At 43.5% G+C, this 17,159-nt stretch overlaps 1 protein-coding gene across 1 annotated transcript; it reads right to left on the reverse strand.

The window, feature by feature from the left end:
- Positions 1-843: 843 nt before the first annotated feature.
- Positions 844-16,693, reverse strand: LOC111223729 (protein TANC2-like). Its single transcript, XM_022747978.1, has 22 exons — positions 16,677-16,693; positions 16,227-16,369; positions 15,540-15,771; positions 15,274-15,446; positions 12,710-12,790; positions 12,411-12,611; positions 12,189-12,323; positions 11,812-12,008; positions 11,610-11,718; positions 10,371-10,493; positions 10,134-10,271; positions 9,915-10,013; positions 9,340-9,531; positions 9,113-9,206; positions 8,071-8,201; positions 7,795-7,921; positions 7,369-7,544; positions 7,096-7,228; positions 6,180-6,271; positions 5,883-6,017; positions 5,512-5,612; positions 844-4,854 (listed from the first exon to the last, which is right to left on the reverse strand). Exons 2-22 carry the CDS (start codon positions 16,269-16,271, stop codon positions 2,976-2,978), a joined length of 4,593 nt encoding a protein of 1,530 aa, XP_022603699.1. The 5' UTR covers positions 16,272-16,369; positions 16,677-16,693; the 3' UTR covers positions 844-2,975.
- Between the last annotated feature and the right edge of the window lie 466 nt (positions 16,694-17,159).

Here is a 17,159-nt window from a genome sequence, read left to right on the forward strand (position 1 = left end):
ACATAAAAAGAAATGTACAAAAAAATTCATTCATTCATGTGCATAAAACACATTAAAAATAAATAAATTAAGGTTTAGGCCCTTGTTCTAAAAACCTTCTGTTAATCAACCAGTTCTGGACTGACTGTTAGATTGTTAGTTAACTCCCTCCCCTTGTTACTCTTTCTACGCCTTTTGTTTTAATAATTTGTAAACAATGGCTTCTTGATTTCAGACAGAGATAAACAATAGCAGGCCTCCAGAGGTGTAGAGCTTTTTGAGCACACCAATGAAGAGCATGCAGGTGTGCACGCGCACAGTTATGTTGTGGCTTGTTTTGAAGGTTATGGTGGCAAGTTTACACCAAATGTTAGACTGACTTTATGAATAATTACATCATTGTGGGAATATTACGCATCAGTAGTAGTATTACACAACAGATGCAGTAGGTTGTAATTCGTGTGGCATTAAAGGTAGATATCCATGTCCAAAGCAGGTCTAGGTTCTATATTAATACTGTGAAAGTATCAAAGCCTCAGTCCACAGAGAAATGCACACAGTCTGTATTCAGAAACTGAGCCTTAAAATGAGCCGTCAGGACTTCTGTAACTTTGTGATGTCACAACAAAGCAGTCGAGGCATGCCCCAAGCCCCGCCAACCTGGATTTTGTTTCTCTGAGTGTTTACCATATATCTGCTATATTTTTATTCAGTCACTCAGAAAGCAGTAAGCCAATCAGAAAAGAGGCTCAGAGCTTCCTCTCTTCTGATTGGCTCACTGACCTGTTACTAGATCTCCAGAGAGAAGCCCGAAACAGGAGATGTAGAACTACATTGAGATGGTTTTTGGTTCTTCAAACCACAAATATATCTTCTTATGGATCAACACTTAAATATAAAAAACATAGGAAGCAATATAGACGAATGAACACAGTATTTTTGTGTTATGAATTATTTCATTTACTTATGCCGAGCTTGTGAAATTTGTGAAACTGCATTCGAAACATCCACTCGGCTCGTTATTTCATTCTAACATACTCTTTTTATTGATTTAGCTTATAATTGTTCATATTTTCAAATCATATGTTTTCACCTTTAGCGTTACAGGACTTTGGCTAATGTACAGTAATGTACAGTAATGTACAGCTAACAAGTTTGGCCTGAGTTGGTAGAATGTAAGCTTCATGTAAAATAAAGAGCAGAACAGAAACGCAAATGTTAGCATTAACTTGAGCGAGACAAGCTGTTTGTTTCCTGAGGACCAACAAACTACTGTAGTCGGCTAATGATACGCTTCTTGGCCTTGAAAAGCAACACTTGGTCATCACTGTAGGCAGTGAGCTAGTTAGCCAGACATGCTAATGATTGTAGCTTAGAGCAGATAAACACAAAGACATTTTATGTTATATCCATTTCTTACTTTTTTGATTTTGTGTTTTTGAAAAGGCTAAAACAAAACGACATCAAACATCTTTCAATGCAGAGGATTGAGTTTATTACAGCTCCATGCACACCGCTTTAACATGGCGGAGAAATATAGACCTTGACAGGCTATGCTTAGTTGCTAAGCTGAGACTGGGCAATCACTGTTCAGGGGAGGGATTTAGTGAATGGCTAATTGACTTTTTGACTGAATTACTGGCAGTAGGAGGAGCCAATTGCCAACACATAGGACATTAAGTTTCCATGGCAACGAGTGTAAAGGGCTCCTGGTATGATTGGGAACCATGTGGTTTGCATTAATTAGAACGAATAGGACTACAGAATACAAAAGACCTTCATAGAAAAGAAACAAAAATAAAAAAATCTACCTGGAGTAAAAACATAGTTAAAAGGCATTTTTGCGGGTGTTCATTGTAGAGTGATGTCATCGTAAACAAGCAGGAATGGATGTTAACCCAGAACTGAGCAAAGCTGAACTTCAATGTAGCTGGAAAAGAAGGTTTTCATGTCTATGTTCTGAGTGAAACCCCTCAAAAAGATAAAAAGGCAAATTCAAAAGGAATACACAGTTTGAAAAGAAACAACATTTTTTACATTTTAACACAGACATAACTTAAAAAAGATAAATATCACTTACTTTTGTTTTATAAACAGCAAGTTAGTGCTCATTCAATAAGAGCATCATCCTAGTTTCTCAAACTATGGCTTAAGACTGGGTCACTGACCTGCACCTGCTCAGCACAGGTCACAGAGCCTGGATGTATCCAGGGTTTCCAGTCATTGTATCATTTAAGCGCTTCAAACTTGAAATGTAAATTTTCATTAAAGGCGTCAACAGCACACAAAGGTAATAGTGGTGATTTTTGTGTCCCTCCTGTTGCATACATCAACTCGGCAGAAAAACTCTACAGCAGTGTAACATGGGCATCCAGAGACATCAGTTTTAAAATGCACTGTAAGCCAGAGATGACCAGGGAAGGAAGGAGGGATTTTTCAGTGACATCTTTTTGTATTTATTCATTTATTTATTTCACCAAACATCCTCTTCCTCATTGTGCTTTGTGATGCCAGGAGCTGCCACTTGCTTCAGAACGAAAGATCAAGTTCTTCAAAACTTGCAGTTTTCTCTTTCTGTTCGTCCTTGCTTCTTTTCTGTCTCTGACACACCTGACCTGTTACAGGCAATGTTTTCTTCTTCTGCACAGTAAAAGAGTCAGTATGCTTCACATGGAGTTCACTGAAACTGACAATCTGACAGGCATTCACGCAGCAACTGCTGACAACATAACCTTTCCTCTCAAGCTCTCTTTTGTGCGTCAAAGTACATGAACAAACTACTTCAATCACTTTTCATGTGTACTACAGAGTGTGTACAACCAACAACTCTTATTGCATCCCCTCTCAATCTCGTACAAACTACTCGTCATACCGTATCTTACCGTAACAATTCCACAGCCCCAGTTAAACTTGGAATATACAGGTACACTGACTTCTTTTTAAACACTCTACATTAACCCTCCTCCCTTGTGTCTGACTTATCATTTAAACTTTCTCTATACATTGGACTCAACAAAGGGTCTTTTTGGTTTGACAGGAGAGGTAGGTCCTGTCTTCCTCTCAGACGGTCTGTCTGAGCAGCTGTGAATCACTGGCAGTGTTCGGGCGAGCTTCACGTCCACGTAAGAGGGATTGTTACTGACTTCACCCTGAGGGCCGCTGCCCGGCAGCACCTCGTAGCAGTCGAGCAGGTTGTCGTGGAGGAGGTGACCGTTGTGGGCATTGTTGTTGCTACGGTTGTGGTATGCGATGGAGGAGGGCTGCGCGTGACTGAAACCTCCTTGATTGGTGGGGGTTTTGCTCGGCGAGGTGACAACCGTGTCTACTGAAGACACAGCCCAGGATCGGGAGGGGCTGAGACACGATGAGGAACTGGAAGGAGCTTGTTGCTGATACTGCTGGTGCACCCTCACTTTCTTGTCAGTAACACCCATAAAAGGAGTGCTCCGAGATGACCGGCCCACCTCTCCAGGATAAGTCCCGCCTCCTACCATGCCCATTTCTGACTGGGGGGAGGAGATCAGAAAGAGATCATCATGGTAACCAGTGACTCCTCCCACAGAGGCCAGATCTGAGGGTAAGTCCATGTGCTGGGTGGAGGCTGAGGTCCTGAAGCTTGAGCCATGATTGGTTGGCTGCCCGCCGGCAAGGCTGCCACTGCTGGTGGAGAAGCGGACGCTGACACTCTGGATGACAGGCCTGGGGGCGGAAGCCGAGGAGGAGGTTGGGTGCGCACTGAGTGGGCGTCGTAGCCCACCCTGGTGGTGGTATTGATAATCATGCAATGGTGGAAGGCTATCAGGGGGTTCCATCGTAGCCTCTGTGACTTCCATGGGATAGTAAGCTGCTTTGGACTGGTTGCGGCTGAACTGATGGGCCTGAGCAAACCGGCTTTTCCCCACTCTCTCCCCTCCTGCTCCTCTCCCATAGGCAGATCTTGACTGGCAAACCAAGTCAACATCCACATCATCTGGTGGATACGAAGCTCCAGGATTCAGACCAGCCTGGACCTGCAGGCTAGGCCTGACATCTAGGGGACTGGAGTGAATTCCTTCCCCCAGTTCCGCCAATTCTTGGGGCAGATGAGCAAACTGCGAGTAAGCAGAACTTCCCAAAACCATGCTGGAGTGGGATGAAGAACTCGGCTGACTGGTTCTGACAACCTGGACTTTGGCTGGTTGGAGCCACTGGTTCTGCTTCTGAAAGGATCTCTGATCCGACAGGTAGTGGTGCTGCTGCACTCCCTGTTTCTGGTCTGAGTGGAGAAGGGCTGAGATGGACTGTGGGTAGTGGTGCAGACCTCCAGATCCTGACAATGCGGGGATGCCTTCCGATATCGGGCCTTGCTGCTGATGTTGCATTGGGGAGGGAGGAGGGCTGAATTGGTGATAGGAAGAGGAGGGAGGAGGAGGAGCAGAATGACAGGGTGAAGAGGAAGAGGGGGAGTGGACGGGACTCGGGATGTGATGATACAAGTGAGTGGGGGAGAGTGAGGAGGATGATGGCACCCCAGGACGGCAGTGGGTGTCAAAACTTTGAACCACAGGTGGAGGGTGGAAGGAGGACAAGTGTGGTGGAGGATCTCCTTCTCTGTAACACCTCTCGTCTTCCTTCTCCTCTTCCTCCTCTTCCTTGGTAAGCCCCCCCCTGTCCTGCACCTGGAGAGAACCTGAATCTCTGCGCCTGGCCTCGTTGATGGACACATTCTGTTGATAAACATGGTGTGATGAAGGAGGGGGAGACTCTTGTTGCTGTTGTTGTTGCGCAACCTGCCGACACTCTTCCTTGACCCGGGACAGCAAACGCTGGATCTCCCGGTTGGATGGACACAGGCGACTGGCCTCAATCAGGTCCTCCAGAGCTGCATGGAACTGTCTGAAAGGTGACCGAGAGCGAAGGCAGAGACGGAAAGAAGATTTCAGAAGAGACAGTGCGGCAGAACTCTAGAAACTCTGCTAGACCCAAGCTTAAAATCCTACTTGCTCCGACATCTAGCTGCTTTATGGGTCAACACCTTGTGCAGTGCAGTACTCACAGCAGGTGCATTTCCATTAACTTGCTCAATGTGAAATTTGAAATTGCGAACTTAAAAACAAGTATGTTTCCATTACTTGTTTTTAAGTTTCGAAAATTTATGCACTAACATGAGGTGTTTTTTCAGACTATTCGATGAAGATAGATAAATAAATTTATATATATATTCAGGACAACCAGCATAATACACAAATGTAATATATGTACATATATTGAATTTCCATATATGAAATATATGCACATATAAAATAAAAACACATGTAAAATTATAATGAAACCTATTAGAAATTGGAACAATTTCATATATAACATATATATAAACTCACAGAAAAGACTCAACTATTAGATACAAACAAGTGTAGTAAGTTTAATTCTTTATGTGGTTATTTGGGACTTTAAATTATATATATAAAAATATTTTGATGCATTCAACATTTCATGATTTGCTTGTGTAGGTTAATTCCATTCAGCTACTCATCCTTCTATTGCTTTAATTACCTGCGGCTGCGTTTGGCCCGGGCTCTGGCATAAAAGGCCTCATAGGATTTTGCTTTTAGCTCTAGTGCTTTGGTAGCGAACTCCTCAGCAAGGCCAAAATCCTGAGAAGAAAAAAAAATTCAGGGTGGTACTCAGTGTGAGATTGAGGACAGAGGACTGTGAGAGATTCATTCCAAAATAAAATGAAAAAACAACTTTCTTTGCATGAAACTAAAACATGTCATTAGGTAGAATTAAATTAGAGTCAAGACTATAGATAATTCATATTGTTAAATGTTTTTCTCCAGTGTGTTGCTGTCTGTGTGTGTGTGTGTGTGTGTGTGTGTGTGTGTGTGTGTGTGTTTAGGAGTGAGAAATATACAGAGACTCACATTCATCTTGCGGCGGCAGCGTGACAGGTTGAGCAGCACACACACTCTCAGTTGTCTAAACGTCTTCAGCTCGTCTCCTGGAAACTTCTGGAGTGCTGACTGATAGGAGTGAGCAGCCTCCCTCACTTTACCTTGCTACAAATTCACACACGCACACGCACACGCACACACACACACACACACACACACACACACACACACACACACACACACACACACACACACACAAAGTCCTTACAATATCAAATAAGGGTATGTGTGTCTGGTTTGTTATTAAATCTGCTTGTGCCATGTTACCTTGTACAGTTTGTCTCCCTCTTGGATCAATTTACTGAGCAGAACCATTAGGATGTCTGGTTTAGAGGTTGCCATGGCCCATGTCGCTGGTCCTACACACACACACACACACACACACACACTGAAATATTAACATGCCGAACAGGTTGTGTGTTTCACTCCTATTTGTTCGTTTGTACCTATTTGCCAACAGTAATGTGAACCCTTCATCCCATCAGCCTCAGCTGCACTTTGTGTTTAGTGCTGATGAGCATATGTTAGCATGCTAACGCACTAAGCTAAGATTGTCAACATGCACTTAGGACAATCTGAACATTTAAGTGGCTTCTAACAAAAAAAGTGGGTTTCTTAAGTGCTTTTCTATGGAGGACCAGTGATGTCACAGGAAAAGTAATAAGGCATTTCCTTCATTTCATATTTTTAATAAGCATTAAAATTAGGAATTGTAAAAAGAATTTATAAATGGATTAATTTACATAAACAGCATAAAACACCATTTAGAAAACTATGAATATCAGAGCAAAAACCATGAGGAGGAAGGAACTGCCTGCAGAGTATCTCTCTCTCAAATTAAATCGAAGGCAACTGGACTTGTATTTGTCTGTGGAAGACGTTTCGCCTCTTATCCAAGCGGCTTCATCAGTTCTTATGTATTGGTCTCTCTAGTCCACACTAGTCTGATGAAGCCGCTTGGATAAGAGGCGAAACGTCTTCCACAGACAAATACAAGTCCAGTTGCCTTCGATTTAATTTGAGAGAGAGATAACAATGACTTGGACGAATGAGAACATTCACAGACTGCCCGCAGAGTAGTACTTATAAACTTCTCATTTCCCATATTTGTATCTTATAAGTTGATAAAAACCATTGTGACCCAGATTTGTTTGGGTTAATGAGGAACTGTAGATGTCGCTACCTATCTTGGCTCCCTGTTTGAGCAGAGCGATGACAGCTGAAGTGTTTCTGCAGCCGACTGCTCGGTCCAGAGGACGCATCCCGCTGCAATCCACATGCTCCACCGACGCGCCATGTTCCACCAGGAACTGCACCTAACACACAGAGAAGGACACACACGGGTCTGTCTCAGAATATAGACATGAATGGACGCTGCAGGACAGATTAAGCAGGGACAGACATACTTTTTGTAAAATATGGCAAATACAATGAGAAATGCGTCTGTTTTACTGACCACTTCTGGGTCACCGCGAAATGCAGCCAGATCCAGAGGTGTACGTCCACTGCGGTCAGCATGAGTTGTGGCTGCACCTCTTTCCACCAGCTCTCTGACCAATAGGAGCTGTCCTTTCAGACAAGCCCAGCTCAGCGCCGTTAACCCCTCCCTGTCGCTCTGGTCCAGAGAGGCTCCTGGAAACAGAGAAAGTGAATTCATCTCAAAGACAAAGTTGGGGTCAGAAATCTGCACCAAGAAATGTTGAAATGTAATGTATTAACAGCAAATATTGGAATTGGAACAGATCAGAAAACTGGGGCTTTTTACTAAAATATCATGAAATATACCTGAAAAACAAAAATCAGGTACCTGAAAAAAAACTGAGTTTCGGGTCATTTGTTTACATACGAGCTGTGTTGTTGTTACTATGGCAAGGTGGGTTACCATGATCCAACAGCAGCTGGGCTGTGGGCATATGTCCCTCTGAGGCTGCCGTCATCAGAGCTGTTCGGCCCTGCTGGTCGACCATGTTCACCTCCACCCCGTGATTCAGTAACAACTCCACCACCTGACCGAGACACAGAGGGAGACACACACTCTGCATTTCTACTGCAGCAATCAAAATGAATGTGTTTACTCTGTGTGTGTGTGTGTGTGTGTGAGTCTGTGTGTGTCCCCGTGTGTATGTGTGTATGTGTTTTGTGTGTTTTACTGTTGTTGCCAGTGGCCTCGTCTCACAGCGCTGAAGAGCGGAGCCACACCTCGTCTGTTGCCTTGCTCAACAGCCGCCCCCTGATCCAACAACAGCCTGCACACAGACAGACGGCCACCTCCTGCTGCTGCTGTCAGAGCTGAGAGAGAGAGAGAGAGAGACAGAGACAGAAAGAGAGAGAGAGATGTGTTTCTAACAGCTTCAATCAGCAGTTGGGCACCAATGGCAACCTGATGATTTTCAGCACGTATTTGCACAGGTCCGTGGTGAAGTCTGTGAAATTTTAACCAAACCAGAGGAACACTTCTATAAATGATGTGAGGTGAAGCACAGGTTACCATGGTGATCTATCCCCATTAAAAGTAAGCCATCTTTGTGATACCACAAAACCTGAGAGAAGCCCGCAGATATCTTGATAACCCACTAAATCTCTCGTGTGTTACAGGGCCCTGGTAAATGATTTGTGCAGTAGTACACAGTTTCCTCCACTAGAGGTCAGTGATGTGCAGCACAGCAGCTACTTCCTGTTCACAAACTCTCTCCTACTTACTATTTGGTAGGACTTTTAGCAACACTAATGGAGCCCAAATGACAACAATGAGTCAGCAAACATGCTTCATGTAAATGACCCTTTACCCTACAGCCATTTAGCTCATCATGTAAAATGCACATAACATGTAACAGAACATATAACTTCAGCTTTGATTCAGTTGACTTTGAGTGAAGCACAAGGGGTCCTACACAATTAGCATTAGCAGTGCCAGTTTCAATAACAGCAGCATTACAGTAGAGCAGTAGGACCTGCAGTATAGTCATTTTATGTATTTTTGTCATATTATCTTCAACCATAATTTTTATGATTTAAAAAAAATTAAATACAAATTATCAAATTGCTAAAAATACAGATAAAACCTGTAGTATTAGTGCAGTATTAGCAGAAGTCCCGGGGTATAAAAAGACTTGCAGTGGCAAAGTATTAGTAGAAAGGACTAGTACAGTATCATGCAGTATGATTATTTGTTGTGTAGTTGCATTAGACAGATTTTGTACCTGTCTCTCCCCAGAGACTGTCAAATGTGTTGATCTCAGGTCTCTCCTCCTCTTCCTCGTCTTCTTCCGGAAGATCCAGTAGGTATGACACTATCTACACACACACATGCACACAATAAAGAAAATTAATATATTTAAATACACACAATATTATAAAGATATATGTGTGTGTGTGTGTGTGTGTGTGTGTGTGTGTTTGTGTGTGTGTGGGGGGGGGTGTAGTTCACCTCTGTGTGGCCCATGCTGGCTGCTGCAATCAGAGCTTGCTGCACTGCCTGGCTCTTGCTCGCCCCTCTCTGGCTGCAGCAGGAAGTGCAGCTCCAGTCTGCCTGCTTCAACAGGAAGTGCAGCACCTTGAGGTGGCCTCGATGAACCGCGTGCACCAACACGCACTGACCTGAGCTGTCCACATGACCCACCTGAGTACACAGGGAAACAGAGACTTACAGGCAGTGTCCTGTGCATCCTGGGGCACTGCAAAGCACACAGGCAATGGTAAACAGGATAAATAGTATTTGTTAGCAACTTTAGCCTAATCTCAACACACACACAGACACACACACACACACACACACACACACACACACACACACACACACACACACACACACACACACACACACCCTGCGTTCCACATTCAACATCCAAACAAATGCATTTTTTTTTGTTGATATTTTATGGCTGTGATTATTTAAGAAAAAACAAGACTAGGTATAAAAACCTGGTGCATGGCTGGACTGCCTATGGTCAAAAGGTTTTGAATTTGAGAGAAAATGTTGCAGGCCCGCAGGTAGAGGGGTACCTTAGCTTGGTGCTGACTCAGCATGATGACTATGTCCAGATGTCCAGCTGCAGCAGCAAATCCCAGCGCCGTCAAACCATCCCGTGACTGAGCATCCACCTAGAAATACATCACAGAAGCTGCAGGTTTGGTTGCAGGGAATGGCACAATCTTCCAAATAAAAAACCAGCACAATGTTTCCCCAAAGTCCGGTACTGAAAATAAATATCAAGTCTTTACCTGAGCGCCATGGTCGAGCAGCAGCGCCACGGCATCATTGTGGCCCAGGTGGGAGTGGACACACAGCAGGGGGGCGTTGTTAAGGACATCACTACGGTAATCCACATCAGCCCCACCCATTATCAGCAACCTGCTCACCTGGACAGGTAGAGAGGCAAGTTACAGCCCACCTGCATTAGCAGGGTATGTGTGTGTGTGTGTCTTTGTGTGTGTGTGTGTGTGTGTGCAGTATGCTACCTTGATGTTAGGGGTGTAGAGGTTGCGCAGAGATGAGAGAACGGGGCTCAGGTTCTCTGTGCTGTATGAAAGCCACAGCCCCTGCAGAACTGAGGAGGAAACCCCAAGCTTCTTACTCAGACCCTGTAGATAGAACAGACACCACAGAAACAAACAGGCATCGGTCATGGTCAGGTAGATAATACTGAGCCATTGTTTTAGACTTTAGACTCTGTTTTCATGGTGGTGCACCGACCACGCAGCACTCTGACATTGACATCTTAAATGCGTGTTTCAGCTTTACTTCACCACATTTCAGACAAGAATATTGTAGTTTTTACTGCACTACATTTGGCTCACACCGCGAGTTACTCTCCACATCAGGATTTTTCATAAAAACATATAAGCTCATGAAATACAACACTGTTAACTAGAATTACCGCTTCATGGTCGTCTGCCTCTGCCACTCAGACTAGGTTCAGATTACATTCCCGATTATCTAGAGTCTTATGAAATATTTACCATTTGTGTGAAATTTTGTCATATTTGCTGTGTGTCTTGAGTAATGGCTAAAAAGTGTTTTGTGCAGTCACACTGACCTTGACCTTTGACCTTTGACCACCAAAATCTAATCAGTTCATCCTTAAGTGCCAGTGGAGTGAAGTGAAGGGATTCCCTTAAAGAGTTCCAGAGATATTGCATTCACAAGGCCGAAATGTGTATGTAGGTATGCATATAAAAACGTTGGTATTTGTTTATATGTTTATGTAATTTATCATCATTATTGTTGTCATAAACGCTTATGGCTGTCAGTTCATGGGTGAGAGGCTGGGACGGAGGGAGGGAAGTTGTTTCAAGGAAGACTTGAAAGATATATCCAAACCACTCTGGAAATGTGATGTATAATGTTCAAAATCAATAAAGATAAGTGATACAAAAAGGAATGTCTGTAAATGAGTCTGCAATTATCTATGAGTGAATTCTTCTTCCTGTTATCCACAGCTGCTTTATACTGTATAAAAAGCTTCTACCACCATTTACCACTTGAGATACAGTAGAACTAAGACTGATGAGATCATATACATGTGTATATGATGAAATGTGTTCAGGTTGTGTTGCTCTACATGATCCAGAAACCAGTATGGTTTCCTGAAGAAACATCTTTCCATTTGTTGCTCCTGGAGATGCAAACACAGGCCCTGCACCAAAGACCTGCCACTTTGTGTTGTCACGCTTGTGCCTTTGTGTGTGTGAGCTAACCTTGTAGATATGAGCCTTCAGGATGTGATGTCCCAGCTCCAGTGTCTGCTGTCGATTCAGCTTCCCGTCCTGTCTGCAGAGCCAGAAGGCCAGCAGCGTGTGACCACTCCTGAAACAGATGGACAGTGAGATCAGTGAAAACTTCTCTTTCTTTCTCTCTCTGTGGTTTTCACTCTTTCTTTCCTGCTGCTTGTCAATGTACCTGGGGTCACAGAGGAACCTGTCATCCTGCCCCTCCTCCCTCCAAACCAGCCACTCTCTGAAGGAGGCGTGGTTTAGCATCCAGCTGCCGTCGCTCCGCCTCAAAAGAAAAGACGAGAGCTGCTCCAACCGCTGCACAAACTCAGCCCACTGCAGAGACCCCCCAGTCAGAGCGCCTGCATTCACCACCTCAAACAGCTGGAGGAGGACAGGAGAGGAACAGCGTCTGGTTATTCGTTAGCAGGATTACGCAAAAAGTGCTGAACCGATTTGCACTGAACTTGTACACATACACACACACACACACACACACACACACACACACACACACACACACACACACACACACACACACACACACACACACACGGTGTGTACCTGCTGCTCGGTCAGTGGGTGCAGTGATGCCACAGTGATGTTGAGCAGTGGCAGGACTCTCTCAAAAGACGACTGGGTGGGAAACCTCATGTTGAGCTGCAGCAGGTAGACCTCTGCTAGACTCACAGGAACCACCTGCACACACACACACACACGGTGGAAAACTGTCATTTTCTGTTGAAATTAATAACTAATTAATTGTTTCCTATTTCCTTTCCCCACCTTGAAGCTGGAGCTCTTTAGGACCAGGTATCCTCCCTCTATCAGGTCCAGGGTCAGTTTCAGGTAGAGGTATGAGCCTCTGCTCAGGCTCTTCAGGTGGCTGATCAGTTTGGTGAGGGCCGTGTTGTCAAGGCGACCATTGCTCAGTGACACGTTGCTCTGGATCTCACCACTGCTGTGGATACGCTGCATCAGGTAACCCTGAGGAAGAACAGAGATGCATAAGGATGAATGAACAGACAGACAGACAGACAGACAGACAGACAGACAGACAGACAGACAGACTGTGTGCATGTTACCTGCAGGTCCTGGTCGATGGCGTTGTTCTCCTCCATCTTGTCTAGAGAGATGCGGTGAAAAGGTAGAGAACGAGTGGTTTCCTGATTGATTAAATAGACAGAGAAAGAGATTCCTTTAGTTCAAAACAAGTTTTCTCAGCAAAGCCACTCCCAATCTGTGTTTTGTTCACTGTGGTCTGGCAGCACCGTTCGTATATTTGCCTCAGACAGATGTTATTTCAAGCAGGCTTAACCCTTCTTACATCTGAGTGGGTATACACACTCTTTGCTGTGCTCTGACTCTCCATTCCCCGAGCCCTTAGTCACTTTTACTTTACACTGATAACAACTGCAGATTTACCATTACGGGTCTCTGTGGTTTTGTAAACCATCCAGACAGAGGTAGAACAAAGCATACTTCTTGTTTCAAGCCAGCAACCATCCGCTGTGAGATAAAAGCTGTCGTTGACAGATTTCATCAGCTGTAGCTTGAGAGCTTATTAAGTGTCTGGCTGACTTTTTAATCTTCCAGTTGACTTATCTTAAAATAAAAACCCAATGGGAGGGGTCTTAAACATGCACTTGATGTAGTGTCCTAGTGTATGACAAGGAAAAGGACTCTTATTTTGTTCCAACATGAACCTGTTTGGCTGTTTACCTTACATTCTTGTTTTTATTTTCTATACAAAAATATGTTTCGCTTCAAATGGTCAATAGCTTTTAGGATGAAGACTAACTGATATGTTTGACATGTATGTTGTCTTGGGTAATGTTGGCTGGACTGTACAGTTTTCCAAATCCAATAAAAGAGCCACAGATATTATCCTTCCAACATTTTACTAAATAAACTTATGTTCTCAAACTGCTCATTTTGTAACAAGGAAAAAAATGCACTTATTCTATAAATACCCTACTTCGTATTACCCACTTCTAGACAGAGATCTCACTACTTCACTGCCTTCTCTTAACTCATTAAACTTAAGGAATCTGTGGTCGTGTTTGTAGATTGTTATACTGGAAACTCTTTATTGGAGGAGTCCATCAAACTTCTATGGATTCTTGGAAAATTCCACATTCATAAATCATGATTAATTTACTTCTTGCCAAATAGCAGGCTGTTTTTGGTTGACCATAAAAAGTTCTTTCATTCCTTTAACAAAACACGAGTAGAAAAGCACCCAGAACATCCCTAATTTTGAATAAAATGCACTCTTTAATGGCAGACCAGATTTTTATTTTATTATGATTCTGTTTTTGTTTTTCAAAACTCAGTAAATTGATATTTATGTTTATTTATTTGTTTATTTGTGTAAGGTTTAGATGTTAATTCATAATGTAAATGTGAGTTAATTTACTGTACTATATGTACAGTGTCAATACAGTTAACTATTCACATATTTATGTTTATTAAATTATTATTTACATATTTAAAAGTTTACTATTTACCTCAGTTTAAGTCCTTCTAGTTTCTGATTGGTTAGTTTAGCAACATGTGACTTAGAGCCAGGAAGTGTTGTGGAGCGGCGAACTGTGGAGGAAAATAAAGGTGCTGCTTGAAAAGTTGATCCGTCTCCATCCAGCTGTTTCTTTTATCAAGAGTGATCCAAACCACCACATATTGAACCCTCATGTTACATTTGTAATCATTTTTTCCCCCTCTTTCAGTTGTTATTGCTGTTATTTATCCCTGCATGTGTCTTCTGTGTTTGATGTCATTTGTTTATTTTGTCTGATAGCATCTGGAACCAATGTTAGTTACACTTTTGCTCGTTGATATCGGTTTAGTTTTTTTTTGCTCTTTGTGTTGTGCTTTAGTTTTGGAGAGGTTAAAAACTCTTGTTGAGAAACACAAAGCTTGACAGGGGCCTTGAACCGATTCTCAAACTACCTAAACAAGAATGCTCTTTTTTTTTAAATAAATGTGAATTTCTTGAATTCAAACACAAACTTTTCTTGAGCAAAGTGTGCTTTTTGCTGTTGACAAAGGCAGCCATAAATTGTCAGATTTTTGAAGGGAGTTTGGTGATATGGATGCTGCTGATGATCAAAACATAGATTTTATTGAAAATGTAACAGCTTTAGTAGCTTTAAAGTGGCTATTTGTAAGTTTCCTTTGCCGCCGGTTTCTTGCCGGGAGCGGATAATGGTGATTGTCTCTTTGACAAGAGCTCCAGCCACTGTGGCGTTTATAATACCAGAGGTTATAATATGCACTCTGAGCCGCGCTTCTTCTTCAGGGCAGAATGGAGGCCACAGTGAGTCGCTATCGGAAAGTGACGAGTGGGCTGTGGCTCACTCGTTAGCATGCTAACTTCAGTAGAAAAGAAATACGTCATAGAGACAAAAGTTAACATTCTTTCCACCAGTGGAGACGGCTGTTGGTGAGTAAAGGAATGAAGTTTGATGCTGAAGTCACAACGTTTCTTCTAAAACAGCTGTTTTGCTAACGTTAACTATGTAGCAATAGCAAAACTTACAAATAGTTAATTTACATCCAACACCTGAATAAAAAAAAGTTACGTTTTGTTCTGTGAAGTTTTGTTTCCTGAAGTCTGACTTGCTTGTTTGAGTGTGTGTGTGTGTACCTGCTGACTGGTCCTGACTGTGGTGATGACCTTCAACCAGGATGGAAATTTCTGAATGTTTCTGGACAGGAAGGAAGTGAGTGTGTCGCCGTAGTCCGGCCGGTGGAATTCAGCCTCGTTCAACCCGTCAATCAGTACAATAAGCCCCGCCCTTTCCACGTGCAACTTCCTCTCTGGAAAACAACAATGTCGTCCATCACTAGGAAATACTGTCCCTTGGCTTAGCAGAAGAGAAGCTAGCAGAATGCAGTAGAATCTGTTTGTACCTCTGTAGAGAGCATCCAGCGGCTCCAGTATTCCTCTCTGGAGGGCAGAGCTCGGATCCTGGATGCAGGAGCGCAGACTGAGCGTGCTCTGTAGCTGCGGTGACCGGTGTAGCAGCTCCCGATAGGCCAACAGCTGAGGGGCGTCACTTAGCATAGCGGCCATGTTGTGGACGAACTCCGGAACCAGACAGGTGTGACAGTTATCAGACTGACAGAAATGATATGAGACTACCTGCAAAGACAGACAGTTTTGCTGGCGATTATGCACCGGACTATTTTATGGCTGGAAGAAAATTTCAACAGAGTAGCCGAGGACCCGCATAATGCTGCTTGCAGCTTCAATTTTATGATGTTGTTATGAAATGGCCCAATCTGTAAACTACTACTAAAGGAATAGTTAGACATTCTTGCTGAGATTCAGATGAGAAGATTGATGCTGTTATCACGCCTGTATTGTAAATATAAAGCAACTGGCCAGCAGTTGTTTGGCTCAGTCCAGATCAAAATCTGCCTTTTAGCAGCACTAAAGCTCACTGATTACCATGTTAAGTCCTCTTTGTTTAATCTGTACCCTAATTTGCAAATTAACCACTGATTAGAACTGAGATATAAATGCAATGGAGTAAAAACTCTAGTAATCTATTGTGTGATACAGCAGATCTACATTAAGTAATGTGGGGATACTACCTGTCCTGCAAGCTTCCTCAGCGCCTCCTTCTGTCTCCTCCTCATCTCTGGAGTTCCTGGACAGCTTCCCCCATCTCCTTCATCGACTCTTCCTCCTCCTCTTCCCAGGGAATCGTTGGAAAAAGAAACTGTAGGCGCTACATCTGGATTGAGGATGCAGGAAAAAATATCTTACTTTAAAAGTCAGTACAGATGTAAACACACAAACCACCTCTCTCTTTCCATGTGGTTGTTGTTGTTCTGGAGACTGGCTCAGCTATGTGTCTGGGTCTTGATTGTGAGGCTGGCTGATTTTATTAGGTTGTGCATGATGACTCAGCTGTTTCATACAGAGTGAATAAGTTTGTCTTCATGGCTGGAATAACTCACTGGGGGTCCTTTGGCAAGCATGTGATATGGGCTTCCTGCCAAAAATCTACTACATGTCCAAATAGTGGAGATTGTGCTTACGCTTGGGGATGGTCTGGCTTCCAGCAGCAGTTGGCCACATTCGGTTTCCGTGACAACTGAGCGCCACCAGACGGGCGATGATGGCCGTTTTGCCAAAGCCCATGTTGCCAATGATCACCACGCCCTGGCTGGTCGAAGGGTCATCCCTGGAGAGACAGGTGTCCACTTCCTGAAAGAGCCACTCCCTGCCGGTGAACAGCCAATCAGACGAGAGGCCAGGAATCTCAAAGTGGAGGGGCTTCAGGTTGAGAGAGGGAGTGAAACGAACTGCGGGGAAAGAGGGAATGAGTCAAGTATTATAATACTGCTTGTTAAAATAACAATGTGTATTTGTGTGTGTTTGATAGTGTGTGTGTGTGTTTACCTCTGTGGTCCTGACTACAACTCCCAGAATTCTGTCTGGGCATTCTGAGGGACGTCCTCGAAGGGATGTGTCTCTGCTGGTCATCCAGATAGGCCAGATCTTCAAGGTGGGCGGAGCTA

This window comes from Seriola dumerili, unplaced genomic scaffold, assembly GCF_002260705.1.
Source record: "Seriola dumerili isolate Sdu_G_001 unplaced genomic scaffold, Sdu_1.0 BDQW01000113.1, whole genome shotgun sequence".
In the NCBI taxonomy this organism is placed as follows: domain Eukaryota; kingdom Metazoa; phylum Chordata; class Actinopteri; order Carangiformes; family Carangidae; genus Seriola; species Seriola dumerili.

Coding starts and splice junctions, on each gene's coding strand:
- LOC111223729 (XM_022747978.1), bottom strand. CDS start 16,271: ATGAGGAGGAGACAGAAGGAGGCGCTGAGGAAGCTTGCAGGACAG. Junction 10,272..10,370: donor TCTACACCCCTAACATCAAG/GTAGCATACTGC, acceptor CTACCTGTCCAG/GTGAGCAGGTTGCTGATAAT. Junction 8,202..9,112: donor CAGTCTCTGGGGAGAGACAG/GTACAAAATCTG, acceptor TCTCTCTCTCAG/CTCTGACAGCAGCAGCAGGA.